This window comes from Elephas maximus, chromosome 15 (genome assembly GCF_024166365.1).
Source record: "Elephas maximus indicus isolate mEleMax1 chromosome 15, mEleMax1 primary haplotype, whole genome shotgun sequence".
NCBI lineage: Eukaryota > Metazoa > Chordata > Mammalia > Proboscidea > Elephantidae > Elephas > Elephas maximus.
The window spans coordinates 67,968,714-67,983,177 of record NC_064833.1 but is presented as its reverse complement, the minus strand read 5'-3'; the positions used below and the strand labels follow the sequence as shown (position 1 = coordinate 67,983,177).

At 39.2% G+C, this 14,464-nt stretch overlaps 1 protein-coding gene across 9 annotated transcripts in view; it reads left to right on the top strand.

Moving 5' to 3' along the window:
* Positions 1-11,522, top strand: part of LY96 (lymphocyte antigen 96) — a 96,983-nt gene extending 85,461 nt beyond the window's left edge. For 8 of the 9 annotated variants that reach the window (XM_049853697.1, XM_049853700.1, XM_049853702.1 and 5 more), the window contains 2 exons: positions 10,195-10,247; positions 11,350-11,522. In XM_049853697.1, the coding sequence (XP_049709654.1) occupies positions 10,195-10,247; positions 11,350-11,433 (137 nt within the window). In that variant the 3' untranslated portion in view covers positions 11,434-11,522. The other variant, XM_049853703.1, reaches the window with a different exon arrangement.
* Positions 11,523-14,464: the final 2,942 nt, after the last annotated feature.

The following is a 14,464-nucleotide window of genomic DNA, read 5'->3' as shown; positions in this document are numbered from 1 at the left end:
CCTGCTCCTGGTTCAGTCCAATTATGCTGACCTCCCCTGCACTGCATGCTATCCCTCCCCTTACCCAAAGCAGTTCCTATCCACAATCCAATCAGCGAATGCCCCTCACCCACCCTCCCCCGCCCCCGCAACCACAAAAGAATGTTCCCCTCTCAGTTTAAACTATTTCCCAAGCTTTTACAATAGTGGTCCTATAAAACACCTGTCCTCCTGCAACCGACCAATCCCACCCAGCACAATGCCCTCCAGGTTCCTCCATGCCATGAAATGCCCCACAGACTCCTCATTGTTCTTCACCGACGCATAGAGTTCCATCGTGTGGATATACCACAATCCATCCATCCATTCATCTGTCGATGGGCACTCTGGCTGCCTCCATCTCCCTGCTATTGTAAACAGTGCTGCAACAAACATGGGCACACACTTATTGTTCATGTAAAGGCTGTTATTTCTCTAGGATATATTCCAAGAAGTGGGATTGCTGGATCGTATGGTAGTTCTATTTCTAGCTTTTTAAGGAAGTGCCAAATCGATTTCCAAAGTGGTTGTACCATTTTACATTACTACCAGCAGTGTATAAGTGTTCCAATCTCTCCACAGCCTCTCCAAACATTTATTATTTTGTGTTTTTTGGATTAATGCCAGCCTTGTTGGAGTGAGATGAAATCTCATTTTAGTATTGATCTACATTTCTCTAATGGCTCATGATTGTGAACATTTCCTCATGTATCTGTTAGCTACCTGAATGTCTTCTTTAGTGAAGTGTCTATTCATATCTTTTGCCCATTTTTTAATTGGGTTCTTGGTCTTTTTGCAGTTGAGATTTTGCAGTATCATGTAGATTTTAGAGATCAGGCGCTGATCAGAAACGTCATAGCTAAAAACTTTTTCTCAGTCTGCAGGTAGTCTTTTTACTCTTTTGGTGAAATCTTTGGATGAGCATAGGTGTTTGATTTTTAGGAGCTCCCAGTTATCTAGTTTTTCTTCTACATTCTTTATAATGTTTTATATACTGTTTATGGCATGTATTAGGGCTCCTAACGTTGTCCGTATTTTTTCTTCCGTGATCTTTATCGTTTTAGATTTTATACTTAGGTCTTTGATCCATTTTGAGTTAGTTTTTGTGCATGGAGTGAGGTATGGGTCTTGTTTTTGGCAGATGGATATCCAGTTATGCCAGCACCATTTGTTAAAAAGACTGTCTTTTCCCCATTTAACTCTTTTGGGGCCTTCGTCAAATATCAACTGCTTATATGTGGATGGATTTATATCTGGATTCTCAATTCTGTTCCATTGGTCCATAGATCTGTTGTTGTACCAGTACCAGGCTATTTTGACTACCGTGGAGGTATGATAGGTTCTAAAATCAGGTAAAGTAAGGCCTCCCACTTTGTTCTTTTTCAGCAATGCCTTATTTATCCAGGGCCTCTTTCCCTTCCATATGAAGTTGGTAATTTGTTTCTCCATCTCATTAAAGAATCTCGTTGGGATTTGGATCAGAATTGCATTAAATGTATAGATCGCTTTTGGTAGAATAGACATTTTTATAATGTTAAGTCTTCCTATCCATGAGCAAGGTATGTTTCTCCACTTATGTAAGTCTCTTTTGGTTTCTTGTAGAAGTGTACTGTAGTTTTTTTTGTATAAGTCTTTTACATCTCTGGTAAGATTTATTCCTAAGTATTTTATCTTCTTGGGGGCTGCTGTAAATGGCGTTGATTTGGTGATTTCCTCTTGGATGTTCTTTTTGTTGGTGTAGAGGAGTCCAACTGATTTTTGTATGTTTATCTTGTATCCGAATACTCTGCTGAACTCTTCTATTAGTTTCAGTAGGTTTTTGGAGGATTCCTTAGAGTTTTCTGTGTATAAGATCATGTTATCTGCAAATAGAGATACTTTTGCTTCTTCCTTGCCAATGTGGATGCCCTTTATTTCTTTATCTAGCCTAATTGCTCTGGCTAGGACTTCCAGCACAATGTGGAATAAGAGCGGTGATAAAGGGCATCCTTGTCTGGTTCCTGATCTCAGTAGGAATGTTTTCAGGTTCTCTCCATTTAGGGTGATGTTGGCTGTTGGCTTTGTATAAAGATGCCTTTTATTATGTTGAGGAATTTTCCTTCTATTGCTATTTTGCTGAGAGTTTTTATCATGAATGAGTGTTTAACTTTGTCAAATGCTTTTTCTGCATCAATTGATAAAATCATGTGATTCTTGTCTTTTGTTTTATTTATGTGGTGGGTTACATTAATTGTTTTTCTAATGTTGAACCATCCCTGCATACCTGGTATGAATCCCACTTGGTCATGGTGAATTATTTTTTTGATATGCTCTTTAATTCTATTGGCTAGAATTTTGTTGAGGATCTTTGCATCTACATTCATGAGGGATATAGGTCTATAATTTTCTTTTCTTGTGGTGTCTTTACCTGGTTTTGGTATCAGGGAGATGGTGGCTTCATAGAATGAGTTTGGTAGTAGTCCGTCCTTTTCTATGCTCTGAAATGCCTTTAGTAGTAGTGGTGTTAACTCTTCTCTGAAAGTTTGGTAGAACTCTGCAGTGAAGCCGTGTGGGCCAGGGCTTTTTTTTGTTGGGAGTTTTTCGTTTACCTTTTCAATCTCTTCTTTTGTTATGGGTCTATTTAGTTGTTCTACCTCTGTTTGTGTTAGTTTAGGTAGGTAGTGTGTTTCTAGGAATTCATCCATTTCTTCTAGGTTTTCAAATTTGTTTGAGTATAGCTTTTCATAGTAATCTGATATGATTCTTTTAATTTCAGTTGGGTCTGTTGTAATATTGCCTGTCTCATTTCTTATTTGGGTTATTTGCTTCCTCTCCTGTTTTTCTTTTGTCAGTTTGGCCAGTGGTTTATCAATTTTGTTGATTTTTTTCAAAAAATCAGTTTTTGGTCTTGTTAATTCTTTGAATTGTTTTTCTGTTTTCTATTTCATTTAGTTCAGCTCTAATTTTTATTATTTGTTTTCTTCTGGTGCCTGTGGGTTTCTTTTGTTGCTCTCTTTCTATTTGTTCAAGTTGTAGGGATAATTCTTTGATTTTGGCCCTTTCTTCTTTTTGGATGTGTGCATTTATTGATATAAGTTGGCCTCTGAGCACAGCTTTTGCTGTGTCCCAAAGGTTCTGATAGGGAGTGTTTTCATTCTTATTGGATTCTCTGAATTTCTTTATTCCATCCTTCATGTCTTCTATAATCAGTCTTTTTTTGAGCAGGGTATTGTTCAGTTCCCAAGTGTTTGATTTCTTTTTCCTGCTTTTCCTGTTATTGGTTTCCACTTTTATGGCCTTACGGTCAGAGAAGATGCTTTGTAATATTTCAATATTTTGGATTCTGCTAAGGCTTGCTTTATGACCTAATATGTGGTCTATTCTAGAGAATGTTCCATGTGCACTAGAAAAGAAAGTATAGTTGGTTGCTTTTGGGTGGAGTGTTCTGTATGTGTCTACGAGGTCAAGTTGGTTGATTGTGGCATTTAGATCTTCCGTGTCTTTATTGAGCTTCTTTCTGGATGTCCTGTCCTTCACTGAAAGTGGTGTGTTGAAGTCTCGTCCTAGTATTGCGGAGCTGTCTATCTCACTTTTCAATGCTGATAGAGTTTGTTTTATGTATATTGCAGCCCTGCCATTGGGTGCATAAATATTTAATATGGTTATATCTTCTTGGTGTGTTGTCCCTTTAATCATTATATAGTGTCCTTCCTTATCCGTTCTGATGGATTTAACTTTAAAGTCTATTTTGTCAGAAATTAATATTGCCACTCCTGCTCTTTTTTGATTGTTGTTTGCTTGATGTATTTTTTCCATCCTTTGAGTTTTAGTTTGTTTGTGTCTCTAAGTCTAAGGTGTGTCTCTTGTAGGCAGCATATAAATGGATCTTGTTTTCTAATCCATTCTGCCACTCTGTCTCTTTATTGGTGCATTTAGTCGATTTACATTCAGGGTAATTATGCATAGGTATGAATTTAGTGCTATCATTTTGATGTCTTTTTTTGTGTGTTGACAGTTTCTTTTTCCCACTTGATTTTATGTGCTGAGTAGATTTTCTTTATATATTGCCCTTTCCTCATATTTGTTGTTGTTGATTTTGTTTCTGCTGAGTCTGTATTTTTCCCTTGTATTTTATTTTGATGAGTAGAATAGTTTGTCTCCTTTGTGGTTACCTTATTATTTACCCCTATTTTTCTAAATTTAAAACTAACTTTTATTTCTTTGTATCGCCGTATCTTCCTCTCCATATTGAAGGTGTATGATTACATTTCTTAGTCCCTCTTTATTATTTTAATGTTGTCATATATAATAACATCGCTGTTACCTTGTTTTGGGCTTTTTTTTTTTTATAATCTTGCTTTGCTTTTTTTTGGATTTCCCTGTCTGGGTTGACTTCTGGTTGCTCTGCCCAGTGTTCTAGTCTTGGGTTGATACCTGATATTATTGATTTTCTGACCAAAGAACTCCCTTTAGTATTTCTTGTAGTTTTGGTTTGGTTTTTACGAATTCCCTAAACTTGTTTTTATCTGGACATGTCTTAATTTCACCTTCATATTTAAGAGACAGTTTAGATGGATATATAATTCTTGGCAAGCAATTTTTTTTCTTCAATTTTTTAAATATGTCATCCCATTGCCTTCTTGCCTGCATGGTTTCTGCCGAGTAGTCTGAGTTTATTCTTATTGGTTCTCCTTTGTAGGTGACTTTTCGTTTATCCCTCGCTGCTCTTATAATTCTCTCTTTATCTTTGGTTTTGGCGCGTTTGATTATAATATGTCTTGGTGACTTTCTTTTAATATCTACCTTATGTGGAGTTCGATGAGCATCTTGGATAGATATCTTCTCATCTTTCACAATATTAGGGAAGTTTTCTGCCAACAAATCTTCAACAATTTTCTCTGTATTTTCTGTTATCCCTCCCTGTTCTGGTACTCCAATCACTCATAGGTTATTTCTCTTGATAGAGTCCCACATGATTCTTAAGGTTTCTTCATTTTTTAAAATTCTTTTACCTGATTTTTCTTCAAGTATATTAGTGCCAAGCGATTTATCTTCAGATTCAGAAATTCTAGCTTCTACTTGCTCAATTCTGCTCCTCTGACTTTCCATTGAATTGTCTAATTCTGTAATTTTATTGTTAATCTTCTGAATTTCTGATTGCTGTCTATGGATTTTCCAGCTTATTAAACTTTTCATTATGTTCCTGAATAATCTTTCTAATTTTTTCAGTTGCTTTTGTGTGTTCCTTGGCTTGTTCTGTGTATTGCCTCATTTCCTTCCTGATGTCTTGAAGGGTTCTGTATATTAAACATTGTATTCTGCATCTGGTAATTCCAGGAATGCACTTTCATCTAGAAGATCCCTGGATTCTTTGTTTTGAGAGTCTTTTGAGGTGATCATGGCCTGTTTCTTTATGTGACTTGATATTGACTGTTGTCTCTGAGCTATCTATAACTTATTGTATTAATTTATACTTGCTTACTGTGTCATAGCTGCTTGGTTTGTTTTGTTTTCATATACCCTTGTGGGTTGCTTGAGTGAGCTAGCTTGATTGTTTTTGCCTTTGGAGCTCTGGTGTCCTGTCCCCAGCTGGCTAGAGCTGTTATCAGGTATATCAGTCTAGGAGTCCATTCAGTTTTCTTGTATGAATTCAGCTCAGGTTTCCAGGTATCTGATATCAAGTGTGTGGTACAGGCTCTGTCCTACAGTCTTAGAGGGGCAGGGGTGATTGGCGTATATACCCGTATCTGATTGCATCAGGGGGTTATGCTCTGAACAAGGCAGGGGGCTGAGAACTGACCCCCAAGTGTCTCAGAGGAAATCACATCTCTGTTTCCTAGAGCATGCTGGTGGGTGGATTCTACAGAGGGATCATGGGCACCCAAAGTTTTTGGTTGTAAGGACTGGGAGGTACCAGTTATCTTTGAACCCCTGTCACGGGTGGCTGGGTGACCTGAGTGGAACTACCAGTCCTTAGGTCCCTGATGTGGGCAGGTGAGGACCTTGTTTAATAGGCAATGCAATGTCAAACACCAAACGCCCACCTCTCCACAGCACAGCTGAAACGGTTGGAGTTTGCCAACAAGGGCCTAGTTTCCCGAAATAGGCCCACACAGGTTCATGCAGAAGGGAAAGGCACTCAAGGTCCACGGACAGTTCGTGCCTGGACAGGAGCTGCTTCCGTCCTGAGCTCCCCCAGTTAATGGAGCTAGCAAATTATCTTTCCCCCCCTATTGCAAATTTTTTCCTTCTCCAAGGCTAGGAGGATGGCTGTAGGTGTTCACCAGGGTCTATCTCAGGCCTAGGGATTCAGCCACTGAAGCTGGCTTGGGGGTGAGGGGGGTACAGTAAAATATACGCAAGTACTTAGCTTTTGCTGAGAGCACCATTCTCCTCAGGTTCCGGAGGTGTGAGTGGGCTGTGTGGCTGGCTGCTTCTCCCTGAGGAAAGTACGGCCGAATGCTAGTCCCAGCCCACCACAGCTGCTGCGGCCGCTCCAGGAATGGTGCCTGAGGGCTCCCCACGATTCAGGTCCTGTAACTCCTCTCCACTTCTGAACGGCCTCTTCCTCCTCCTGCCCCTCAGTTCGTTGTCTAAGCCTGTCTTTGATGCTCAGGGCTCCCAGCTTGTTGCAAATATACTTGTTTCACTTGTTTTTTCAGGTCTTTGTTGTAAAGAGGGCTCCCCGGAAGCATCTGTCTATTCCGCCATCTTGGCTGTGCCTCCCTGTCCTGAAATTCTTAATAATTTTATCTTTGAACTTGTGTTTTGTCAGTGAAATCTGAAGGGACAATGGGGCATGCACCAGGGTCTTGGAGCCTCAGTTTACCCACAGTCTCGTCTCCTATCACTTCCCTACCTTGGATAGGTTCTTGGCTGCTCACTCATCAACTCCCTAATGCCGTGGGCTCTGCCTGGCATCCCCCTCCCCACCCCTGTCCAGCAAGCCCTGTTGTCTTCTGCTGGGAGAGCTGGGGTCAGGGGTGGGTGTCCTGCAGTGTCTGAGGTGGGGCATGGTAGTTGCCATCCCCACCCCAGGCTGGCAGCACCCAGGTGACTAGATGAAGGCAGATTCTCCCTCACCTCTGAGATAGGTACCTAACACATCCTAGCACAGAGGTTGTAATACCTTTGAGGGTCACCCATGGGAGGCGGCCTTTGGGAAGGGGAGATGCCTGATTTGACTTCCCTTCTCCCTGACAGGGCAGCTGGTGAGAGAGGGAACCTGGCAGCTGTCAGGTTCCACCTTGCACAGATGCACCAAGTAGTGAGGTGACCTATTACTGTCTTCACTCACCTTGTGATCATCCTTATGTCCAAGGACATAGGAATAGCCTCTGGCTATTCTATGCCTGGGGCCCTGTCTTAGTTACCTAGTGCTGCTATAATAGAAATACCACAAGTGGGTGGCTTTAACAAACAGAAATTAATTTTCTCACTTTTTAGGGGCTAAAGTTCGAATTCAGGGCTCTGGTTCTAGGGGAAGGCTTTCTGTCTCTGCTGGCTCTGGGGGAAGGTCCTTGTCTCTTTTCAGCTTCTGTTTGTTGGTTCCTTGGAGATCTCATGTGGTGTGGCATCTATCTTCCTCCCAACTGTGTTTGCTTGCTTAATCTGCTTTTTTTTTTATCTCAAAAGAGATTGATTTAAGACACACCCTACACTAATATGGTCTCATTAATATAGCAAAGAAAACCTATTCCCAAATGGGATCATAACCACAGGTACAGGGGTCAGGATTTACAACACATATTTTTGGTGGACACAATTTTCTCCATAACAGGCATTCTCTCTTCTTCCTTTGAAACTTCCTGAGTCTGGCTTGTGTTAATCTTTTCTGGCTCGCTCAAGGTACCCTCTGGGGATGAGCCACAAAATACAAATTGTGTGATATTACTGATTCTGCATATAAGAATTATATGCTCTAATATTTGCATTTAAAATGGGCATTACATAATATAAACATACGGTAAACCAAAACCAAACCGGTTGCCGTCGAGTCAATTCTGATACAGTAGTCTCCCCTTATCCACAAGGGATACATTCCAAGATCCCCATGGATGCCTGAAACCTTGGATAGTACAGAACCCTATATATACTATATTTTGACCTATACATACATACCCATGATAAACTTTAATTTATAAGTTAGGCACAGTAAGAGATCAACAGTAATAACTGTAATAAAACAGAACAATTATAACAATATACTGTAATAAAAGTTATGTGAATGTGGTTCCCCGGTGAGACGGAGCAGGAAGGAGTGGGATTTTCAGGCTACGGTTGATTGCAGTAACTGAAACCTCGGAAAGCGAAACCACAGATGGGGGGAGACGGGGCTACTGCCTATGTTTATATTGCATAGTATGAACAATATATAAATGGTAAAATTCTTACTGATATTTTAGTTTTAATTTTTCTTTACTTAGAATTATATTAAATAGTGAATAAAAAACACCATGTGGAAGAAAAGAAACTGGGTATTGTTTAGTACATTTAATGTAACTTTTCTCCTGCTTTTTTTTGTTATAGTGATACACACAACACAACATACACCATTTCATCAATTTCTACATGCACACTTCAGTGACATTAACTTCTTCAACTTGTGCAACCGTTCTTGATATCTTTTTCCAAAATCATCCCACCATCCTTAACATACGTTCAATGCATTCTAAGCAAAAAACCCCATTTTCCCCTTCCTTCCTGTCCCTGGTAACCACTACTTGTGGTTTCTATGTATTTGCTTATTTTATATGAGTGATGACGTATAATATTTGTCCTTTTGTGTCTCATGCATTTCACTCAGCATAAGGTCCTCTAGGTTCATCCATGTTGTTGCATGCAGTAGGACTTCGTTCCTCTTTATGGCTGAGTAATATTCCATTGTATATATATATATATCACATCAGTTGATGGGCATTTTAGTTGTTTTCACCTTTAGGCAATTGTGAACAGTGCTGCAATGAACACTGGTGTATAAGTATCTGTTTGAATCTCTGCTTTCAGGTCTTTTCAGTATATACCTAAGAGTGGAATTGCTAAGTAATATGTTCAACTTTTTGAGAAACCACCATACAGTTTTACACAACGGCTGTACCAATTTATAATTCTACCTACAATATTTAATCCCCCAGCAGGATGAGGGTTCCTGTTTTTCCACAACCTCACCAACACCTAGTTTTTTTTTTTTTTTTTATCATTGCCATTCTAATGGGGATGAGATTTTATCTCCTTGTGGTTTTGATTTGCATCTCTCTAATGACTTTGAGCATCTTTTCATGTGCTTGTTGACCATTTGAATAACCTTCTTGGTGAAATGTCTATTTAAGTTCTTTGCGCAGTTTTTGACTGGGTCCCCTGCTTTTTGAACAAGGGGCCTCACATTTTCGTTTTGCAGGGCCCCACATTTTGGTTTTGCATGGGGCCTTGCAAATTATGCAACTGGTCCTGGAGCCAAGTGTTACCAAAGCAAAACCCCTGCCCTCACGGAGCTCACAGACTAGTGGAGAAAACAAATCATAACTAAGTAATGAATAAGATAGATTCAGATTGTGACACATGCTGTCAAGGAAATCAGCAGGTCAATCTAGGAGACATCAGAAGCCCTGGTGGCCCAGTGGTTCAGCGCTTGGCTAGAAGCCCCCAGCCACTCCACAGGAGAAAGATGTGGCAGACTGCTTCTGTAAAAATTACAGCCTTGGAAACCCTTTGGGGGCAGTTCTGCTCTGTCCTATGCGGTTGCTATGAGTTGGAATCCACTCGACAGCAATGGGCATCTATAAGACAGACCATAATAGGGAGGTACAGGCTGGTAGAGAAAGTCTCTGAAGGCCTGAGGAAGCACATGAGAGTTAGCAAAAAACAAAAACAAACAAACCCAGTGCTGGCAAGTCGATTCCGACTTATAGCGACCCTATAGGACAGAGTAGAACTACTCCACAGAGTTTCCAATGAGTGACTGGTGGATTCAAACTGCTGACCCTTTGGTTAGCAGCTGTAGTACTTAATTACTACGCCACCAGGGTTTCCATGAGAGTTAGTAGCCAGGGTAAAAGATTCACCAGCTCTGTCTCTGCCAGCAGGAAAAGTGTGAAAGGTGTACTCCATGCTACCAAAAATGAATGAATGAATGAATAAATAAACAAAAACCAAAGAAAAATCACCTAATAATGACTAATAACTTTTTGTATTTTTCAGAAACTGTGACTGCAACAATACCATTCTCCTTCAAGGGAATAAAATTTTCTAAGGTATCGTTCAAGATTTATTTTGTGCTTTCTCAACCTTTGGAATTTGAAACAAGCAATTCACAACTTTTAAAAATAGAAGTTAAAGATTAAGAAGTTCAAGATTTTTTTTCGGTACCGGATATTTTGGTATTTCTTCTTTCGGCAGAATATGAAAACGTTACACAAAAGAAATTTCCTTTTTATTTCCTTTTTCCCTCTAACTTACTTTGCTGAAAGTAATGCAAATGCTCAGGATTAATATGTGGAATGATTTTCATTCAGATCAAAACACTGGACAACCACTGTGTATAACTCAGTAACTCCCTACACCAAACCCAAAAAACCCACTGCCGTCGAGTCAATTCCGACCCATAGCGACCCTATAGGACAGAGCAGAACTGCCCCATAGAGTTTCCAAGGAGCGACTGGTGGATTCGAACCGCTGACCTCTTGGTTAGCTGCCATGGCACTTAACCAGTAGGCCACCACGGTTTCCAACTCCCTATATAATATACTAAATATACATATATATATACATACTAAATGTATAGATATGTAGTAAATATATATGTACTATATATATACAATTTATATAATATATAAAATATATGGTAAAAATTATTTAGGAGAATAAAAATCACAGAAATTATAGATCTGTTTTTGTCCAAGATCTTTCTTGAAAACTTAGCTTGGACATCCAGGCCTTTGTACAAATAATGAATGCCTCAATGAAAAACACAGACGTAAATTTAGATCGTTGCATTACATATCTAGCAATGAAATTTTCCACGTTTCACTTTTTAGGGGCTTAAAATAAACTTTAGCAATGCGTATTCTTTGCTTACTATTATCATTTTTTTTTACAAATGATATGTAATGTTTGAAAACCGCATAGGCTAGTTTTAAAAACTGCAAAAAAACCCCACCAGCTCATAAAAACAGATGGGTTTTATGTGCACTGAATTCAAAGGCCTGGGAAATTTCATCTCAATAGAAAACTGAGAAACTGCAATCAATTCAACTGAAATGGCTTCCTCTTAGTAAAACAAAACTCTTACAAAAGCCTTTAAAATAGAAGCATCTAACCTTTTCTATTACTTGTATTCCTTTTTCCCTGTTTCAGGGACAATACAGATGTGTTGCAGAAGCCATGACTGGGAGTCCTGAAGAGATGCTCTTTTGTTTGAATTTTACTTTGATACACTGATCCGAATTCAAATAGAATAAGTTGAGTGTATTTTGATTTTTCAAAGGTTTTGTTCTTTATTAAAATTTTTTTTGCATGGATAAAGAAATCTCTTGAGTTCATTTGCCTGCCGCTACTCTGGGCTCCCCTGCATCTCAGCAGCTGCTGCCTCCTATATGTCAGACCCTGTTCCACACGCTGGGAATCCAGCATTTAACAACCCAGACCCCCCCCCCCCAAAAATAAAGTCCTGTCCTCATGGAGCTTACATTTTCATGAGGGGGGTGCCTTAGTTTCTTGGTGCTGCTATAACAGAAATAGCACAAGTGGGTGGCTTTAACAAACAGAAATCTATTTTTTCACCGTTTAAGAGGCTGGAAGTCTGAATTCAGGGCACTGGCTCTAGCAGAAGGCTTTCTCTCTCTTTTTGCTCTAGGGGAAGGTCCTTGTCTCTTTTCAGCTTCTATGCCTTGGCCATCTTTATGTGGGATGTAGCGTCCCCTCCATCTGTGCTTGCTTCTGTGCCTAAGCTGCTACTTTTATATCTCAAAAATGGTTGGCTTCAGACACAACCTACATTGATATAGCCTTATTAACATAAAGAAAACCCTATTCCCAGATGGGATTACATCCACGTATATAAGGGTTTAGCATTTACAACACATATTTTGGGGGACACAATTTAATCCATGACAGAGAGACTGATAAATGTCATAAATAAGTAAATTACATAGTTCTTTAGAGGCATACACACTATGATAAGTGCTATGAAGAACAATAAAGCAGGGAAAGGAGATAGCAATTGGAGGTGATGGTCATGGTTGTAGTTTTAAAGAAGATGTCAGGAAAGGCCTCACTGAGAAGGTGATGTTTGAAAGAGTTGAGACAGCAAGTCATGTGGCCTTCTCAGGGGAGGGCATTGCAGGCTGAGGGAACAGCTGGTGCCAAGGCCCTGAGGCAGAAGTTTGTTTGAGGAAGAGCAGGGAGCTGTTCAAGTGAAGTGAATGAGGGGAGATGAGGCGGGATAGGTGTGGGGTGGTGCAGACAGGTGCTGTAGAATCTGATAAACCATTGTTAGGACTTTGGCTTTTGCTGTGAGTGACATGAAAAGTCACTGGAAGGTTCTGAGTAGAAGAATGACGTCAGCTGACATTTAAAAAAGGCTTATGCTGGCATCCATTTGCATAGGCATGAGATGACTCTGGGCAGTAATCTAGGTAAGAAAGGAAAGAAGTTAGGAGGCTTTTGTAGTTATCCAGGTGTAAGATGATAGAGGAGGTGGTGGGAAGTGATCCATTCTGGATATATTTTGAAGGTAGAGCCAACAGTATTTGATGATAGATTAGATGTAGGATATGGGACAAAGAGAGTCAAGTTTTTTTTGTCTGAGCAAATGGAAGAATAGAGTTGCCGTTTATTGAGATGGAGGACGTCAGGGAGGATTAAGTTTTAGGAAGAAAATCAAGGACTTGGTTTTGGACATATTGAGATATCTATTAGATACCCAAGTAGAGACTTTGAAAAGGCAGTTGGGTAGGGTGAGGGTTCCACAACATGACTAATGTAACAAATATCACTAAATTGTACACCTAAAAAATGTTGAGTTGCCAAATGTTGTGTTGTAATAATTTTTACCAAATAAGGCCAAAAAAACCATTAAATTTTGAAACAAAATGAAACATAAAAAAGATTGTTAGATATATGGATCTAAAGTTCAGGAGACAGTTTTGGGCTGGAGATAAAATTGGCAAGTTGTCAACAGATAGAGGGAATGAGGGTAGATAGAGAAAATAAGAGGTCCAAAGACTGAGCCTGGAGTACTCCATCACCAAAAGGCGGGGGGCTGAGGAGGAGCCAGTCAAAGTGTCTGAGAAGGAGTGACCCTGGGGAGAAGAGGAAAGCCTGGAGTGTTGGTGTTTTGGAAGCCAGGCGAAGACACAGTGTCAACTGTGTCAATCTACTGCTATGTTAAAATAAGATGATGACTTAGCACTGATTTTTGAATTTAGCAATGAAACTATTCTGTGTGATACCGTGATGGTGGACATAGGACCTTATGCTTTCGTCAAAACCCATTGGACTGTACAACATAGTGAACTTGAATGGACTTTACTTAATAATAATGTATCAATATTAGTTCATCAATTGTAACAAATATACCAAGGAGTGTAAGGTATTAATAATAAGAGAAACAGTGTGCGGGGGGGAGAGGGAGTAGTATATGGTAACTCTAGTTTCTGCACAGTTTTTCAGTTAACCTAAAACTTCTCTAAAAAATAAAGTCTATTAAAAATGATCATTTTTCTTTAGATTAGAAAACTATTTGCTGGCTTCTTAATTGCAAAATAATGCATTTCTCTGTAACAAATTCACAAAGTACAGAAGTACAAAGAGTAACAAGTAGAATCCCCTTTTTCATTTCTTTCTGTACAGTCTTCTCAAACCATACTTAACACTTTGGTTGGCTTTTCAGGTAGATAGCTTTCCAGACTTTTGCTACATATATGTATCACACTATATACACTGTTTTTATGCACACAACATATATATGTGTGTACATTTTAAAAACATGAAAATACTATGTGCCATTTTTAATTTGAATCTGAAAATATTTCCAAGCCATTACGTGTAAGTCTACCTCATTATTTATTTTGTATTGTTGTAAAAATATATATAATACATTTGGCATTTCAATGTTTTTCACATGTACAGTTCAGTGACATCAGTTACATCACTCATTTCGTGCAACCACCACCAATGTCCATTCCCAAATTTTCCATTACCGTCAACAGAAACTCAATGCTTCCTAAACAATGATTGCTCCTTCCCCCCTCCCACCAGCCTCTGGTAATCACTATTAAAATTTAATCTCTAAATTTTTGCTTGTATAGTTGTTATTTTTAAGGGCTGCATAAATTCCCGTTCTTTGGATATACCATAATTTGGTTATCCATTTCCCCATGATACAGGATATAGTATAGATATAGACTGTATGAATAAGGAAAATGGAAGAAGAATTGATGCCTTTGAAGTATGATGCGGGAGAGGAACG